The 15,905-nt window shown below is 49.7% G+C and overlaps 2 protein-coding genes across 4 annotated transcripts in view; one reads left to right on the top strand and one right to left on the bottom strand.

Moving 5' to 3' along the window:
- The window catches only part of ATP4A (ATPase H+/K+ transporting subunit alpha), a 45,404-nt gene extending 35,445 nt beyond the window's left edge, over positions 1–9,959 (top strand). For 2 of the 3 annotated variants that reach the window (XM_077260249.1, XM_077260248.1), the window contains exons 8-23: positions 2,330–2,598; positions 2,729–2,927; positions 3,011–3,120; positions 3,213–3,347; positions 3,955–4,147; positions 4,277–4,452; positions 4,885–5,021; positions 7,072–7,222; positions 7,338–7,506; positions 7,604–7,758; positions 8,051–8,174; positions 8,280–8,425; positions 8,554–8,687; positions 8,757–8,858; positions 8,939–9,030; positions 9,583–9,959. In XM_077260249.1, the coding sequence (XP_077116364.1) occupies positions 2,330–2,598; positions 2,729–2,927; positions 3,011–3,120; positions 3,213–3,347; positions 3,955–4,147; positions 4,277–4,452; positions 4,885–5,021; positions 7,072–7,222; positions 7,338–7,506; positions 7,604–7,758; positions 8,051–8,174; positions 8,280–8,425; positions 8,554–8,687; positions 8,757–8,858; positions 8,939–9,030; positions 9,583–9,611 (2,321 nt within the window). In that variant the 3' untranslated portion in view covers positions 9,612–9,959. Of the gene's footprint in view, positions 1–2,329; positions 2,599–2,728; positions 2,928–3,010; positions 3,121–3,212; positions 3,348–3,954; positions 4,148–4,276; positions 4,453–4,884; positions 5,022–7,071; positions 7,223–7,337; positions 7,507–7,603; positions 7,759–8,050; positions 8,175–8,279; positions 8,426–8,553; positions 8,688–8,756; positions 8,859–8,938; positions 9,031–9,135; positions 9,209–9,582 lie in introns of all 3 variants that reach the window. The other variant, XR_013214661.1, reaches the window with a different exon arrangement.
- A 212-nt stretch (positions 9,960–10,171) lies between these two features.
- On the bottom strand, positions 10,172–15,571 carry TMEM147 (transmembrane protein 147). The gene is made up of 7 exons (XM_077260255.1): positions 15,416–15,571; positions 14,378–14,447; positions 12,180–12,245; positions 10,907–11,043; positions 10,679–10,763; positions 10,481–10,602; positions 10,172–10,376 (listed from the first exon to the last, which is right to left on the bottom strand). Exons 1-7 carry the CDS (start codon positions 15,490–15,492, stop codon positions 10,256–10,258), a joined length of 678 nt encoding a protein of 225 aa, XP_077116370.1. The 5' UTR covers positions 15,493–15,571; the 3' UTR covers positions 10,172–10,255.
- Between the last annotated feature and the right edge of the window lie 334 nt (positions 15,572–15,905).

Genomic DNA, 15,905 nt, shown 5'->3' on the forward strand with positions numbered 1-15,905 from the left:
TCTTCCAAAAGTTTTTATTATTTTAACAAACACAAATACACAAACCAAAAGAAAGAAGGGAGAGAAGGAAATCGGATGGGGAAGGGGGGGGGGGGGGGAGACAAATTTTTATTGGGGGGGGGAGGAAGAAATAGGATTATCCTTATAAAAATAGGAAAGACAAGCGTACAGGTCTGATGTCTTCATATATTTAACGTTATAGCTTAGTCCTTATTGTACGTTGTGCATTCTAGAAGTGAAACAAAATACTAGAATTGTAATACTGTAGCGTAATAATAGATGACAAGCTGGACGGAAGGAAAGCAACAAGTTACTAAAACACGATAGACCTTATTTTACCTAGTCTCTACCTCACATGCAGCTTCTACATAGAGATGTTGGCTGCGAAGAGAAACCATTCTTGTATCACCTAAATAAAAAGAGTTCACGAAAAGTTTTTTGACAAGCTGTTAATAAAAACAAAGTTCCTGTTACGTTCCAAGAGTTGTGGCTAAGGTTTGTAATCCAAGGTAAGGTACTTCAATCAAGGAGAAAGATCTCGCATGTTCGTAAGTTGATGAATTTTTAGATGTTGGAGAAGTTCTGAGCTTTCATCTAAGGAGGACATACATTGTCCTGATGCCTTGATGTATTTGGAGGATGGTCGAGATGGTTCATTGATTAATTCTTGCATGAATGAGCTCTTTTGTGATGTTTTTGAAGGATTTTCAGGCTTGAATAGTTGATTTTGATAAGTCTAAGGATAGAGCTAAATGGGTCAGGAAGCTTTCGTGGGTCTCTCGTTAAAGCTAGTAATTATTTCTGATAGGTGAGGTTTGAAATGTGACAATTACGTCTCTAGCACTTTCTCTAGGAATGTGGCGAGGTTTCGGGATTCTGTGTGCTTCGATAACAAATTTTTTGGAGACATCAGGGATAGTCTCAGTTGTCATTTTTGTAATGTAATGGTCCCATTTGGAGGGTAGCACTGCTTCAGGAATTCTTCTGATTTTTAGCTTGTTTTCTCTAGACATGTCTTGTGAGTTGGCAATTTGAATTTAAGTAAAGAAACCTCCTTGCGTAGCACTTCGACTGCCGAATTTACTGTATCATGTTGACCTGAAGCAAGGACAGTGCAAGGAGTACGTCCTTCATTATCCTCTGTTTTATTCACACATTCAATAAAAGAGGAATTACGGTATGTAATTGGTGTAATGGGTGTTCTTACCACAATCCACAGGGAAAGATGTGAACCAGATTGTGGCCCTGTGATGGAGCCTCGGTGTATATCCCTAAAGTATCGTCTGGAATCGGTTCTTCACATTCAATATCTTTTTTTACTTTAAATGTTTTTATTGAGTTTTAAGAACATTGGTAGGAAAACTGAATATTCCAATTATATTCTATAATAACAGTAAAAAAAGTTTATGATTATTAGGTTATTGTTAAACATTAGAATGTGAGAATGATCAGTTGGATGAAGTATGAATATTCAACGTCTTCTTCAGGAGTAGGGTCCTGAAAGTGGTCTTCTTACTGATGGGAGGATGAATACTGGGAGGAGTTGGAGGATGTCTTCTTAATGTTGAGAAGATGAATCCAGGGAGGAGTTGGAGGATGTATTCTAAATGTTGAGAAGATGAATCCAGGGAGGAGTTGTAGGATGTCTTCTTAATGTTCAGAAGATGAATCCAGGGAGGGGGTGGAGGATGTCTTCTTTCTCTCTTGAATATCCCAGTCAGTCATTAGAGTTGTAATCCTCATGTAGATCAGTGGTCTCCAAACTTTCTGACCTCGAGAGCAACATTCAGCTCTGAGAAGGTCGCGAGCCACAATTCATGGGACAGCGAGCCACACGTGGCTCTTGAGCTACAGGTTGGGAACCCCCGATATAGATGGACGGAGATGATTATAAACGCGGTCTGAAGGCTCCTTTATGTTCCCTTCTCTAAACAGAATCTTAGAAGTAGCAATTCCTCTGTCTCAAGCCTTAGGAGATCTCTGTGATGGATCTTACTGCTTTGATGTTTCCCCATGCCTGGAGTATCGACCTTGCAGTCCTCAATAGTGCTAGTTAAGCTCATCATAAGAAATCCAAAGTATTTTTTTTTAAGGTTGTGGAGGATCTCAGACAAATATGTCTGCTCCGGACCTTCAGCAAACCATGACACTCGTCATGGATTTCTTAGTAGAGTATTTAGTTGGCATCTGTAGCTGTAAACCCACATTTTGGGTCATAAATAATTGTCCACAGCACACTGCATACATTAGAAGATAAAAATCTCAAAACCATGATGTGCCATTTTCAGTTTACAATCAACACCAATAGCTATTCTTGTCCTCTTCACAGGAACCGCCACTGGAATAATTATCAACACCGGCGATCGCACCATCATTGGTCGTATTGCCAGCTTGGCATCAGGCGTGGGGAATGAGAAGACACCAATCGCCATTGAGATTGAGCACTTTGTAGACATCATAGCCGGTTTGGCCATCTTCTTTGGAGCTACCTTCTTTGTGGTGGCCATGGTTATCGGCTACCCCTTCCTACGTGCCATGGTGTTCTTCATGGCTATTGTAGTAGCCTATGTCCCTGAGGGTCTTCTGGCCACTGTTACGGTGAGAAACGTACAGACCAAGGCGCAATGATCAAAATGAGCAGATACACCAGAGGCAACTAACGCTATGACAGATCCACTTATGGTGGTCTATCTCATGGGCTTCTCACCTTCTGAATCTCTGCCCTCAGGTTTGTCTGTCTCTTACGGCCAAGCGTCTTGCCCGAAAAAACTGTGTAGTGAAGAACCTCGAGGCTGTGGAAACCTTGGGCTCTACATCAGTCATCTGCTCAGACAAGACGGGAACTTTAACTCAGAACCGGATGACGGTGTCCCACTTGTGGTTTGACAACCAGATCCATTCGGCTGACACCACTGAGGACCAGTCAGGTGACCTCTAATCCCCTCAGTAATAGAGAATCCCCAATAATATAGAACATTTGTTTCATAGCAACTCATCGTTCTCTTTTCAGGGCAAAGCTTTGACCAGACATCAGACACTTGGAGAGCTCTGAGCAAGGTGGTCAGTCTCTGTAATAGAGCCTTCTTCAAGGGAGGGCAAGAAGGAGTCCCGGTACCCAAGGTGAGGACCAACAAAACCACTTAATGGTATAAAATCTAAACTAGACACCAACTAAAAGAGTGTGTGACCAAAAATATCATCTCACCCTATAGCGCATCGTTATCGGAGATGCCTCCGAGACAGCTCTCCTGAAGTTCTCAGAGCTGACAGTCGGTAATGTCATGGAGTACCGAGAACGCTTCAAGAAAGTGACAGAAGTTCCATTCAACTCCACCAACAAATTTCAGGTAAGAAAGAAGGACACAGATAAATCAACTATAAAGAAATATCTAGTATTAGGAGGAACTTTAGTAATAATAGTACTAGTAAGGTAGTCTTAGGAGAGGTTGTAGAAGTCGTTCTTATAGTAGTAGAAGTGGTAAGAGAAGTTGTAGTCAGGCTCGGACTGTCCCACTGGTGATGAGAATCCTCTGGTGGGCTCCTGTGAAGGAGCGCTGATGAGCATTGATCGTACTCCTGATACATTTTTCTGCAATTTGATAATCATCTAATCATTCATTAAAGACACTCGCCAAATTAATATTACATAGTAGCGTAAATTACTGTTTAAGGTTCAACTGAACACTGGGCCCCAAGAATCAATGTTAATACTGGTGGGTCTTTGCAAACCAAATCCGCTACTGGTTGTAGAGATATTATCATAGTAGTCATCTTATTAGAAGTAATAATTGTGGTAGTAAGAACACGTGGGCATTACAAGGAAGCAGACGTCTGACTTTGGTGAGTGGTTCCCATTTGTATTCATGGTCTTCTATAAAGTTCTCATGAACATCAAGCATTACTTCTCCAGTCCTGCGCCATCGTCATCATTATATGCGATATTCTTTCCTCCAGCTGTCCGTCCATGAGCTTCAAGACCCCCTGGACCTGCGCTACCTGCTGGTGATGAAGGGCGCCCCAGAACGCATCCTGGAGAGATGTTCCACCATCATGATTAAAGGGCAGGAGATTCCTTTGGACACTCAGTGGCAGGAAGCCTTCCAGACGGCATACATGGACCTGGGCGGCCTTGGGGAGAGAGTCTTGGGTAAGTAGAAGATGGAGTCAGTGTTCTACACCACATAGATGGATGTCCTTGGATTTAGGGATCCCATATTAGGATTTTTAGCTTTTACAGCATTCTATTTGTATCATGATCATTTCTAACACCTCTCAGGTTTCTGTCATCTCTACCTCAACGAGAAGGAGTTTCCCCGCGGATTTCACTTTGACACAGAAGACATGAACTTCCCCACCAGTGGCCTGTGCTTTGCTGGATTAATCTCTATGATAGACCCCCCTAGAGCCACTGTCCCCGACGCCGTCATGAAATGTAGGACTGCCGGAATTCGAGTAAGTGTGCAGGACTCTACAGCTCCACCTTGTGGAAAAGGTTAGACTAGACCAAGAAAAAAATGGGTCCAGCAACAATTGATATGAGGACCCTGCGTTAGCAACTGGCATAGTCCTATGGATAAATTCCCATCAACCAGCCAAAGATTTACAGGCTATACGTATCTTTATGGAATTAATCAGAACTTTGATAAATAGAACAATGCATAGGTTTTGCTTGCAAATACCTGGAGTGACCACATGGAGTACTGATAAATAAAATCTCAAAAACCCCAGTCCAATACAATAGCCTAAAGCGCCACCTAGTGTTAAAGGTGTTTGCAGTCATTTTAAAATGGTTTTCCTTCTTGGATTTCATAACTATTGTCATAAAGCAAAAAAGAAATGTTCAATGTCAGAAGATAATTTGATTTTTCTTTTTTCCCTACCGAGGTCATAATGGTCACAGGAGACCATCCAATCACAGCCAAGGCTATTGCAGCCAGCGTGGGGATCATCTCCGAAGGCAGCGAGACAGTGGAAGACATCGCAGCTCGTCTACGCATTCCTGTAGAGCAAGTCAACAAACGGTAATAATAAACGAATGACCAGAGGACAGACTAGGGAATGCAGCTCTGGGGTATAATACAGATGTAACTCAGGATCAGTAATGTAATGCATGTACACAGAGACTGCACCCGCAGAATAGTGAGTGCAGCTCTGGAGTATAATACAGGATGTAACTCAGGATCAGTAATGTATGTATGTACACAGTGACTGCACCAGCAGAATAGTGAGTGCAGCTCTGGAGTATAATACAAGATGTAACTCAGGATCAGTAATGTATGTACACAGTGACTGCACCAGCAGAATAGTGAGTGCAGCTCTGGAGTATAATACAGGATGTAACTCAGGATCAGTAATGTAATGTATGTACACAGTGATTGCACCAGCAGAATAGTGAGTGCAGCTCTGGAGTATAATACAAGATGTAACTCAGGATCAGTAATGTATGTACACAGTGACTGCACCAGCAGAATAGTGAGTGCAGTTCTGGAGTATAATACAGGATATAACTCAGGATCAGTAATATAATGTATGTACACAGTGACTGCACCAGCAGAATAGTGAGTGCAGCTCTGGAGTATAATACAGGATGTAACTCAGGATCAGTAATGTAATGTATGAACACAGTGACCGCACCAGCAGAATAGTGAGTGCAGCTCTGGGGTAAAATACAGGATGTAACTCAGGATCAGTAATGTATGTACACAGTGACTGCACAAGCAGAATAGTGAGTGCAGCTCTGGAGTATAATACAGGATATAACTCAGGATCAGTAATGTAATGTATGTACGCAGTGACTGCACCAGCAGAATAGTGAGTGCAGCTCTGGGGTATAATACAGGAGGTAACTCAGGATCAGTAATGTAATGTATGTACACAGTGACTGCACAAGCAGAATAGTGAGTGCAGCTCTGGAGTATAATACAGGATATAACTCAGGATCAGTAATGTATGTACACAGTGACTGCACCAGCAGAATAGTGAGTGCAGCTCTGGGGTATAATACAGGAGGTAATTCAGAATCAGTAATGTAATGTATGTACGCAGTGACTGCACCAGCAGAATAGTGAGTGCAGCTCTGGGGTATAATACAGGAGGTAACTCAGGATCAGTAATGTAATGTATGTACGCAGTGACTGCACCAGCAGAATAGTGAGTGCAGCTCTGGGGTATAATACAGGAGGTAACTCAGGATCAGTAATGTAATGTATGTACGCAGTGACTGCACCAGCATAATAGTGAGTACAGCTCTGGAGTATAATACAGGAGGTAACTCAGGATCAGTAATGTAATGTATGTACACAGTGACTGCACCAGCAGAATAGTGAGTACAGTTCTGGGGTATAATACAGGATGTAACTCAGGATCAGTAATGTATGTACACAGTGACTGCACCAGCAGAATAGTGAGTGCAGCTCTGGGGTATAATACAGGATGTCACTCAGGATCAGTAATGTAATGTATGTACACAGTGACTGCACCAGCAGAATAGTGAGTGCAGCTCTGGGGTATAATACAGGATGTAACTCAGGATCAGTAATGTAATGTATGTACACAGTGACTGCACCAGCAGAATAGTGAGTGCAGCTCTGGAGTATAATACAGGATGTAACTCAGGATCAGTAATGTATGTACACAGTGACTGCACCAGCAGAATAGTGAGTGCAGCTCTGGAGTATAATACAGGATGTAACTCAGGATCAGTAATGTATGTACACAGTGACTGCACCAGCAGAATAGTGAGTGCAGTTCTGGAGTATAATACAGGATGTAACTCAGGATCAGTAATGTAATGTATGTACACAGTGACTGCACCAGCAGAATAGTGAGTGCAGCTCTGGAGTATAATACAGGATGTAACTAAGGATCAGTAATGTAATTTATGTACACAATGACTGTACCAGCAGAATAGTGAGTGCAGCTCTGGAATATAATACAGGATGTAGCTCAGGATCAGTAATGTATGTAACACAGTGACTGCAGCAGCAGAATAGTGAGTGCAGCTATGGAGTATAATACAGTGTGTAACTCAGGATCAGTACAGGATGAGAAATAATTGTATGTGTCCCACAGCGATGCTCGGGCGTGTGTCATTAATGGTGGGCAGCTGAAAGACATGAGCAGCGAGGAGCTGGTGGAAGTACTGAAGATGCACCCCGAGATGGTGTTCGCTCGTACGTCCCCCCAGCAGAAGTTGATCATTGTGGAAAGTTGTCAGAAACTGGTAAATGCCCCCCAGTCTTGCAATGCCATCTACCTCTCTCCAGCAGTCCACAATCGTTGGGGTGCATTGGTCTCAAGAGCTCACAATCTATCAGCTCTGACTGTTGTTCTTACAGGGAGCCATTGTGGCAGTGACAGGCGATGGTGTCAATGACTCTCCCGCCCTGAAGAAAGCCGATATCGGAATCGCTATGGGAATCGCTGGGTCTGATGCGGCTAAAAACGCAGCCGATATGATCCTGCTGGACGATAACTTTGCATCCATTGTCACCGGCGTGGAACAAGGTGAGGACAACGCGGAAATCTGCCGCCACCTAGTGGCAATGCTGATGATGCGCAGGATTGTCTTTTCTGTGTAGCATATATGTCTTCCCTCCGTCAGGGCGTCTGATTTTTGACAATCTGAAGAAATCCATTGCTTACACCCTGACCAAGAACATCCCGGAGCTGGCGCCGTATCTCATCTACATCACAGCCAGTGTCCCCCTGCCCCTGGGCTGCATCACCATCCTCTTCATCGAGCTGTGCACGGATATTGTGAGTAATGCGTACAATACTGACAGCCTGCATTATACTCCAGAGCTGCATTCATAATCCACAGGCTGCAGAGCTGAAATCTCTGCTTACATTCACTAGGTGTTTAGTATCTGCTACAAGGAACTTGTGAACAAACGAATAAAATATATATATATATATATATATATATATATATATATATATAATATAGACAGTATGAGGACAAGAGGGGTGATCATTACCCCTTAGGGAAGACGTACACTGGATCGAGAACATTAGACTCCGCTTTCCTTTGTGTTTCCTCTTTGCTCAGTTCCCGTCAGTGTCTCTGGCTTATGAGAAAGCCGAGAGCGACATCATGCATCTGAAGCCAAGGAACCCGCGCCGTGACCGTCTGGTGAACGAGGCTCTGGCTGTGTATTCCTACTTCCAGATTGGTGGGTCTCGGGTGGGAGACGCGGAGGATATTCCCCTCCAGAGACGGGGGGGGGGGGGTCGACGACCTTGGTACATTAGTCCTGATCTCCCCCTTTTGCTTCCAGGTGTCATTCAGTCGTTTGCCGGCTTCGTGGACTACTTCACGACGATGGCCCAGGAGGGCTGGTACCCGGCCTACTGCATCGGCCTCCGCGCCCACTGGGAGAACCAGCACTTGCAGGACTTGGAGGACAGCTACGGCCAGGAATGGGTAACACACGATGCATGACAACCTGAATGTGCTTCTCCCTCCGGCGGGGGGCAGCCTCGCACACGTGGGCCTTACCTAAGTTGTACAGACCAGCTGCACCCTACATTAACCCCTGCTTTCTCCTGTAGACGTTCAGCCAGCGCCTCTACCAGCAGTACAACTGCTACACCGTCTTCTTCCTCAGCATCGAGGTGTGCCAGATAGCCGATGTCCTCATCAGAAAGACCCGGCGTCTGTCCGTCTTCCAGCAGGGATTTTTCAGGTGGGTAAACTCCAGCGCCTCTCCGGCCCGAGTAAGGTCCACATGTGTAACGCTGCCGTCACCCCCCAGGAACAAAGTCCTGCTGATCGCCATCATCTTCCAGCTGTGTCTGGGTAACTTCCTGTGTTACTGCCCGGGGATGCCCAACGTCTTCAACTTCATGCCCATCCGGTAAGAGGGTCCGCCAGATCCCGTCACCGCCCCCGGGGTCCCACCCGGCCTTTGACCCTCGTCTTCTGTCATCCTCTCAGGTTCCAGTGGTGGCTCGTTCCAGTGCCGTTCGGGATTTTAATTTTCGTTTACGATGAGATCCGTAAGCTCGGCGTCCGAAGGCACCCAGGAAGTGAGTACACCCCGAAGCCTGCACCCTGGGAGGCAACCTCCATAAGGGGCTGAGATACAGATCCAGTAGTTCTACATGTTCTCATATTCCTTTTCCTTACTGGAGGCCTCATTACTTGAACACGTCGGGACGCCCTGTTCATAGAAGCGAAGCTGAGGAAGCAGATCTGGAGCGTAAAGTATGGGGGGGGGGGGATCATTTAATAAGACAGTAATTACTTAATTAGACTGAGTTGAACTTGATGATGTCAGATGTGTTCATATGCAGAGGTGCAGTGTAAAGCAAGGGGGCCAGAAAAGATGAACCAGTAATGGGACAGGAGGCAGATTCCAGACCACCAGAGACCCCAATAACCAGTGCAGGAGTCATCGATGAAAAGGGGAGGCAGGAAAGTCGTCCCACCCTTAGGATTATTCAGTGTCGGCCATTTTTCCAATGATCATGGGGGGCAATGAATACTAGTAGTGGGGGACAAAGGAGGCACAACTACTTAGGACAAATGCTTCATGTATGCGGCCCTTTAAATCATCCTCCGCCTCGTGTTCTCCGCAGGCTGGTGGGACAAGGAGCTTTACTATTAGACGCCCTGGACCCCGTCACACGCCCGCCTTCTCCTCCTCCGCAGCTGAAGACACAGGAGCCTGGACCCCTCACTGACCAGGAGCTCGTTCTGGATTTTCTCCGCTCACGAATCAAGAGAATCTGCTGTATATAAGAAATTTGGATCCTGGGCTACAGCTGCAGTGTCGCTCCCTTGTGTCAGGGAAGGAGGGGATGAGTCCTGTACCCGGAGGGGCAGGTGCTTTCTTACCTCTATGTGCTGTGACTCTGCCCATTGCGCCCTCTGTGTTGCGCCGACGTGGCAGTAAGATTTCGTGTGATGTCACAGCTCCGTACGATGGAGATTAATAAATTATTACACAACTGACTGCTCAGGGTTTGTTACAATTGCGTCTGGTTGAGAACGGAATCTGGCCTGGAGTGAAGCAATGGCCGCCTGCACTCTGACAAATGTGCTGCATTTTTTTCCTATTGACCCTGTGAATGCAGCAGCAGTGACTAGCACTAGAGCAGAAGAGCGAGCGCAGCTCTGCAGTAAGTCGTCCGTCGTCCTCCGCCCCGGGAGTGAAGGGTCCGAGTCTGATTTATTATAAAGCTTTATGTAATAATACGTATAAAGTTCTCCCCATTACTAAACACCTTCCTGGACACGGCGTCCGCAGGATCAGTTACCGTGGACCAGACTGACGAAGAGCGTGAGGCAGCTCAGGGACAGGACGCCGGTGGTCACCGCCTTCAGGAGCAGCGCCGTCCAGCTCCCCAGAAAGAAGACGTGCACGAAGCAGCTGGAAAGAGAGGAGACGCGTCACTACCTCTGCTTGCTGGGAGAACCCGGAAGCAGCACAACTCTCCGCCACTAAGCTGCTGCAGAACATCGCCCCATACTCACTCCAGCAGGAAGGCCTTGTACATGCTGAGCCCGAGCAGGACTGTGACCGGAAGACGGAAGTGAGCGGGGAGATCGTAGCGCGTCCACATCCAGACCAGGGCCGCCACCGCCATGTAGTGCACCTGACAACACCGAAGGGTACAGAGGTCAGGAAACAGAGCGGGCGTGGGGCCGGTAACGCAGGACTCGGGGTCTTACCAGGCTGATGTTGGAATCGATGCTCATCTGGATGTATTTCCAGTCGAATTCAATACCTCGGGCGCCGACCCAGAGCGGGAGACACCTGCGACCAAACGAGACGGCATCGAAGAGGGAGAAGTCATTGCCTCTCATCAGCGCCAACCAGGTTACATCTGACAAATGTGTGCCGACGGCAGAAGTTCAGGTGCATGACCCCTTTAAATACTGGTTTTCACGCACTCTTACCTCGACATGACGAGCTCCGCGGTTGCCCAGCCCATCGCAGCCACCATTATCTTGTACTCGCCTTTCCCTGCGTTACGAGACATCACCAAGTGCAAACCCAACAGGTCCGCCAGGTCCACCGTGGCCTTCATGAACTCCTGAGAAGCAGCAATGTCCCGTCACTTACTGGGCACATCAAGCTGAAGCCTGTTATGTTATTCTCCAATCACCCCCAGAGCGGCATTCACAATTCTGTTATGTCACGTTTAACTCTCCAATCACTTCCAGAGCTGCATTCCCAATTCTGTTGTCATGTTTTATTCTCCAATCACTTCCAGAGCTGCATTCACAATTCTATTATGTCACATGTTATTCTCCAATCACCTCCAGAGCTGCATTCACAATTCTGTTATGTCATGTTTTATTCTCCAGTCACCTCCAAAGCTGTATTCACAAATCTATTGTCACGTTTTATTCTACAATCAATTCCAGAGCTGCATTCACAATTCTGTTATGTCAGGTATTACTCTCCAGTCACCTCCAGAGCTGTATTCACAATTCTGGTGTCATGTTTTAGTCTCCAATCACTTATAGAGCTGCAATCAAATTCTGTTATTTCACGCTTTATTCTCCAATCACCTCCAGAGCTGCATTCACAATTCTGTTCTGTCAGGTTTTATTCTCTAATCACTTCCAAAGCTGCATTCACAATTCTGTCAGGTCACGATTTACTCACCAATCACCTTCAAAGCTGCATTCACAATTCTGTCAGGTCAAGTTTTAGTCTCCAGTCACCTCCAAAGCTGCATTCACAATTCTGTTATGTCATAGTTTATTCTCCAATCACCTCCAGAGCTGGATTCACAATTCTGTTATGTCATATTTTATTCTCCAGTCACCTCCAGAGCTGAATTCACAATTATTCAGGTAATGCAATTTACTCCAGTAAAATACCACATGGCATTCACACATGGCTGCTTTCTTAATCCTTTTATGTCATGGCCTATACTCCATTCTCAGCCAAAGCTGCAATCACAATTCCGTGCTTGTGTCATTTGTATCCTCCAGTCACACATAAAGCTGCATCACAAGGATTCATGAGACGTCTACTGCTTGCAGTCATATCCCACAGCTGAGAACCATGGGCAGAAACTTGAAAGCATATAACCCCGAGCGCAGCTCTGGATGTGACTGGAGGAAGGATTTGCTACACACGATCTGATGCTATAATGTGCTGATTGCCAGAACAGGCGGAGTGACCCTATGATGGGATGAAGAGCCTGAAGGGTCTCACCCCAATGAAGTCGTAGGCGCCGGCCGCTCCCTCCCAGGTCGGGAAAAACGTCGCCAGGAAAAGCATCTGGAAATGGAGAGAAATGTCAGCAGTGACCGGAATCTGTGGCCCCCGCTGCACTGACCGCAATCTGTGGCCCCCGCTGCACTGACCGCAATCTGTGGCCCCCGCTGCACTGACCGCAATCTGTGGCCCCCGCTGCACTGACCGCAATCTGTGGCCCCCGCTGCACTGACCGCAATCTGTGGCCCCCGCTGCACTGACCGCAATCTGTGGCCCCCGCTGCACTGACCGCAATCTGTGGCCCCCGCTGCACTGACCGCAATCTGTGGCCCCCGCTGCACTGACCGCAATCTGTGGCCCCCGCTGCACTGACCGCAATCTGTGGCCCCCGCTGCACTGACCGCAATCTGTGGCCCCCGCTGCACTGACCGCAATCTGTGGCCCCCGCTGCACTGACCGCAATCTGTGGCCCCCGCTGCACTGACCGCAATCTGTGGCCCCCGCTGCACTGACCGCAATCTGTGGCCCCCGCTGCACTGACCGCAATCTGTGGCCCCCGCTGCACTGACCGCAATCTGTGGCCCCAGCTGCACTGACCGCAATCTGTGGCCCCAGCTGCACTGACCGCAATCTGTGGCCCCAGCTGCACTGACCGCAATCTGTGGCCCCAGCTGCACTGACCGCAATCTGTGGCCCCAGCTGCACTGACCGCAATCTGTGGCCCCAGCTGCACTGACCGCAATCTGTGGCCCCCGCTGCACTGACCGCAATCTGTGGCCCCCGCTGCACTGACCGCAATCTGTGGCCCCCGCTGCACTGACCGCAATCTGTGGCCCCCGCTGCACTGACCGCAATCTGTGGCCCCCGCTGCACTGACCGCAATCTGTGGCCCCCGCTGCACTGACCGCAATCTGTGGCCCCCGCTGCACTGACCGCAATCTGTGGCCCCCGCTGCACTGACCGCAATCTGTGGCCCCCGCTGCACTGACCGCAATCTGTGGCCCCCGCTGCAATGACCGGAATCTGTGCCCCCAGCTGCAATGACCGGAATCTGTGCCCCCAGCTGCAATGACCGGATTCTGTGCCCCCAGCTGCAATGACCGGAATCTGTGCCCCCCGCTGCACCCCAGCATCACAGACAAGACCGGCCGCACACATCCCTGTGTCCATGAACTATGCTGTCCATGGAATGATGACTGGGAAGCCCCGTCTACTCCGCCATCAATGTGCCATGTACAGCCCGACAATGCCAGTGGTTTATTACTGGGGACAGTGGGGGTGCGGCTACAGTGACCCCATCACCCCAACATCATACCCGCACTGTCACTGCCAGGCTATGTTATCCACCCGCTGTGACACACACCCACAGATTTATCCTGCTGGCGATGCAATTCCTGCACTGCTCTGCACCCTCTTCCAGCAGTCATGCTGCCCGCTTTACCCACCACACATTACCTCTGCTGCTAGGACCACCTATACTCAATAAATTATCCCCAATCAATGGAGCCTGCCTGCCTCCTGTGCAACAGATTACTACCAATCGGCTTGGCTCCCTGCAGCCGGCTGTACCACCTGTCACTGCAGACACTGGCACTATGCAGCCTGTGCCAGCCATATATCTAGCCCTGGGACCACCCAGCTACTTGTGCCCTGTAGTCCCTCCTCCGTGTCCAGCTTCCTCTATTACTTCTACCCCTTGTACACTTACTACGTTACACCAAGTAATGGTGACATTGTGCCTCCCTGCCCACCATCCACCTCCTGTGCCCCTACTACCCCCTGGCATACTGCAGCCCACTTTGCCAGCCCCCTCCACCATTCCTTCTACCATTGGGGTCAGGTCCTATTACTGCAGACACTGGAGCTATGTAACCTATAGTGCCAAATGTAGGATTTCTACCCCTGGCATCAGCCTCACTGCCCCCGACCACGCCAATGTTATCCTCTTCCTGTGCCGCCACCAAGTAACCACTGTGCCAGACTCCACGTCACCACTAATACTACGCTGCCACAATCAATGGGGCCAATCTTCCTCCTATACAACCCGGGCCCCAAATCACCTCCCCCCCGGGATCCTGCTGCACCAACCAGGGCTGTGGAGTGGGTAAGCCAAAACTACTTCTACCCCCCACCATGATGCCCACCCCCTAGCAGTGCCGCCCCTGACACCAGCACCCTCCTCCCCACTCTCTCACCTTGCACAGCTGCACACACAGGTAGGTGGCTCCGGCCTGGACACATCTCCAGAAGGCGCTGTACTCCGACCTGCAGCACAGACACACAGTGAGCCACGGCCCGGGCCCCGCACCCTCCTCACAGCTTTTCCCCAGGGGCCCCGCTCCCTCCTCACAGCTTTTCCCCAGGGGCCCCGCTCCCTCCTCACAGCTTTTCCCCAGGGGCCCCGCTCCCTCCTCACAGCTTTTCCCCAGGGGCCCCGCTCCCTCCTCACAGCTTTTCCCCAGGGGCCCCGCTCCCTCCTCACAGCTTTTCCCCAGGGGCCCCGCTCCCTCCTCACAGCTTTTCCCCAGGGGCCCCGCTCCCTCCTCACAGCTTTTCCCCAGGGGCCCCGCTCCCTCCTCACAGCTTTTCCCCAGGGGCCCCGCTCCCTCCTCACAGCTTTTCCCCAGGGGCCCCGCTCCCTCCTCACAGCTTTTCCCCAGGGGCCCCGCTCCCTCCTCACAGCTTTTCCCCAGGGGCCCCGCTCCCTCCTCACAGCTTTTCCCCAGGGGCCCCGCTCCCTCCTCACAGCTTTTCCCCAGGGGCCCCGCTCCCTCCTCACAGCTTTTCCCCAGGGGCCCCGCTCCCTCCTCACAGCTTTTCCCCAGGGGCCCCGCTCCCTCCTCACAGCTTTTCCCCAGGGGCCCCGCTCCCTCCTCACAGCTTTTCCCCAGGGGCCCCGCTCCCTCCTCACAGCTTTTCCCCAGGGGCCCCGCTCCCTCCTCACAGCTTTTCCCCAGGGGCCCCGCTCCCTCCTCACAGCTTTTCCCCAGGGGCCCCGCTCCCTCCTCACAGCTTTTCCCCGGGGCCCCGCTCCCTCCTCACAGCTTTTCCCCGGGGCCCCGCTCCCTCCTCACAGCTTTTCCCCAGGGGCCCCGCTCCCTCCTCACAGCTTTTCCCCAGGGGCCCCGCTCCCTCCTCACAGCTTTTCCCCGGGGCCCCGCTCCCTCCTCACAGCTTTTCCCCAGGGGCCCCGCTCCCTCCTCACAGCTTTTCCCCCGGTGCTCGGTACTCACAGGCCGCTGCATTTGTAAGTGATGAAATACGGGAAATAAGCCAAAGCGAAGCAGTTACCGAAATGAAAGAGCGTCATGGCGACCAGTGACCACGGCCCGGTCACCACTCAGAGGCCAATCAGAACCAGGGCCCCGCGCCTGCGCAGTGCAGATCACCTATCTGAGCATGCGTAGGATGTGACAGAAGTTGGAGATGGGCTGTCTTTTCTATGAGCATGCGCAGTGACTATGTGCGCTGTCAGTGACCGTTCAGCGTGCTTCTCGTTCTATTATGATCCAGACATAACACAGTAAGGAAATGGTTAATTCGGTTTAGGACAGAAACGCTGAACTGCGCCTGCGCTATAGGTAATGGGGCTGTAATGTCCTGGCGCATGTGCAGTGGAGTGTATGTGGCTGTCAGTCTCCACTCAGCTGCTACGTGGTCGTGTTAGGGGAAGTGAAGGGTTAACAGAGGAGTTTCAGCTGCTGAACGTCCGTGTATGGGGTC

The sequence above is a fragment of the Ranitomeya variabilis genome, chromosome 4 (genome assembly GCF_051348905.1).
Source record: "Ranitomeya variabilis isolate aRanVar5 chromosome 4, aRanVar5.hap1, whole genome shotgun sequence".
Lineage (NCBI taxonomy): Eukaryota > Metazoa > Chordata > Amphibia > Anura > Dendrobatidae > Ranitomeya > Ranitomeya variabilis.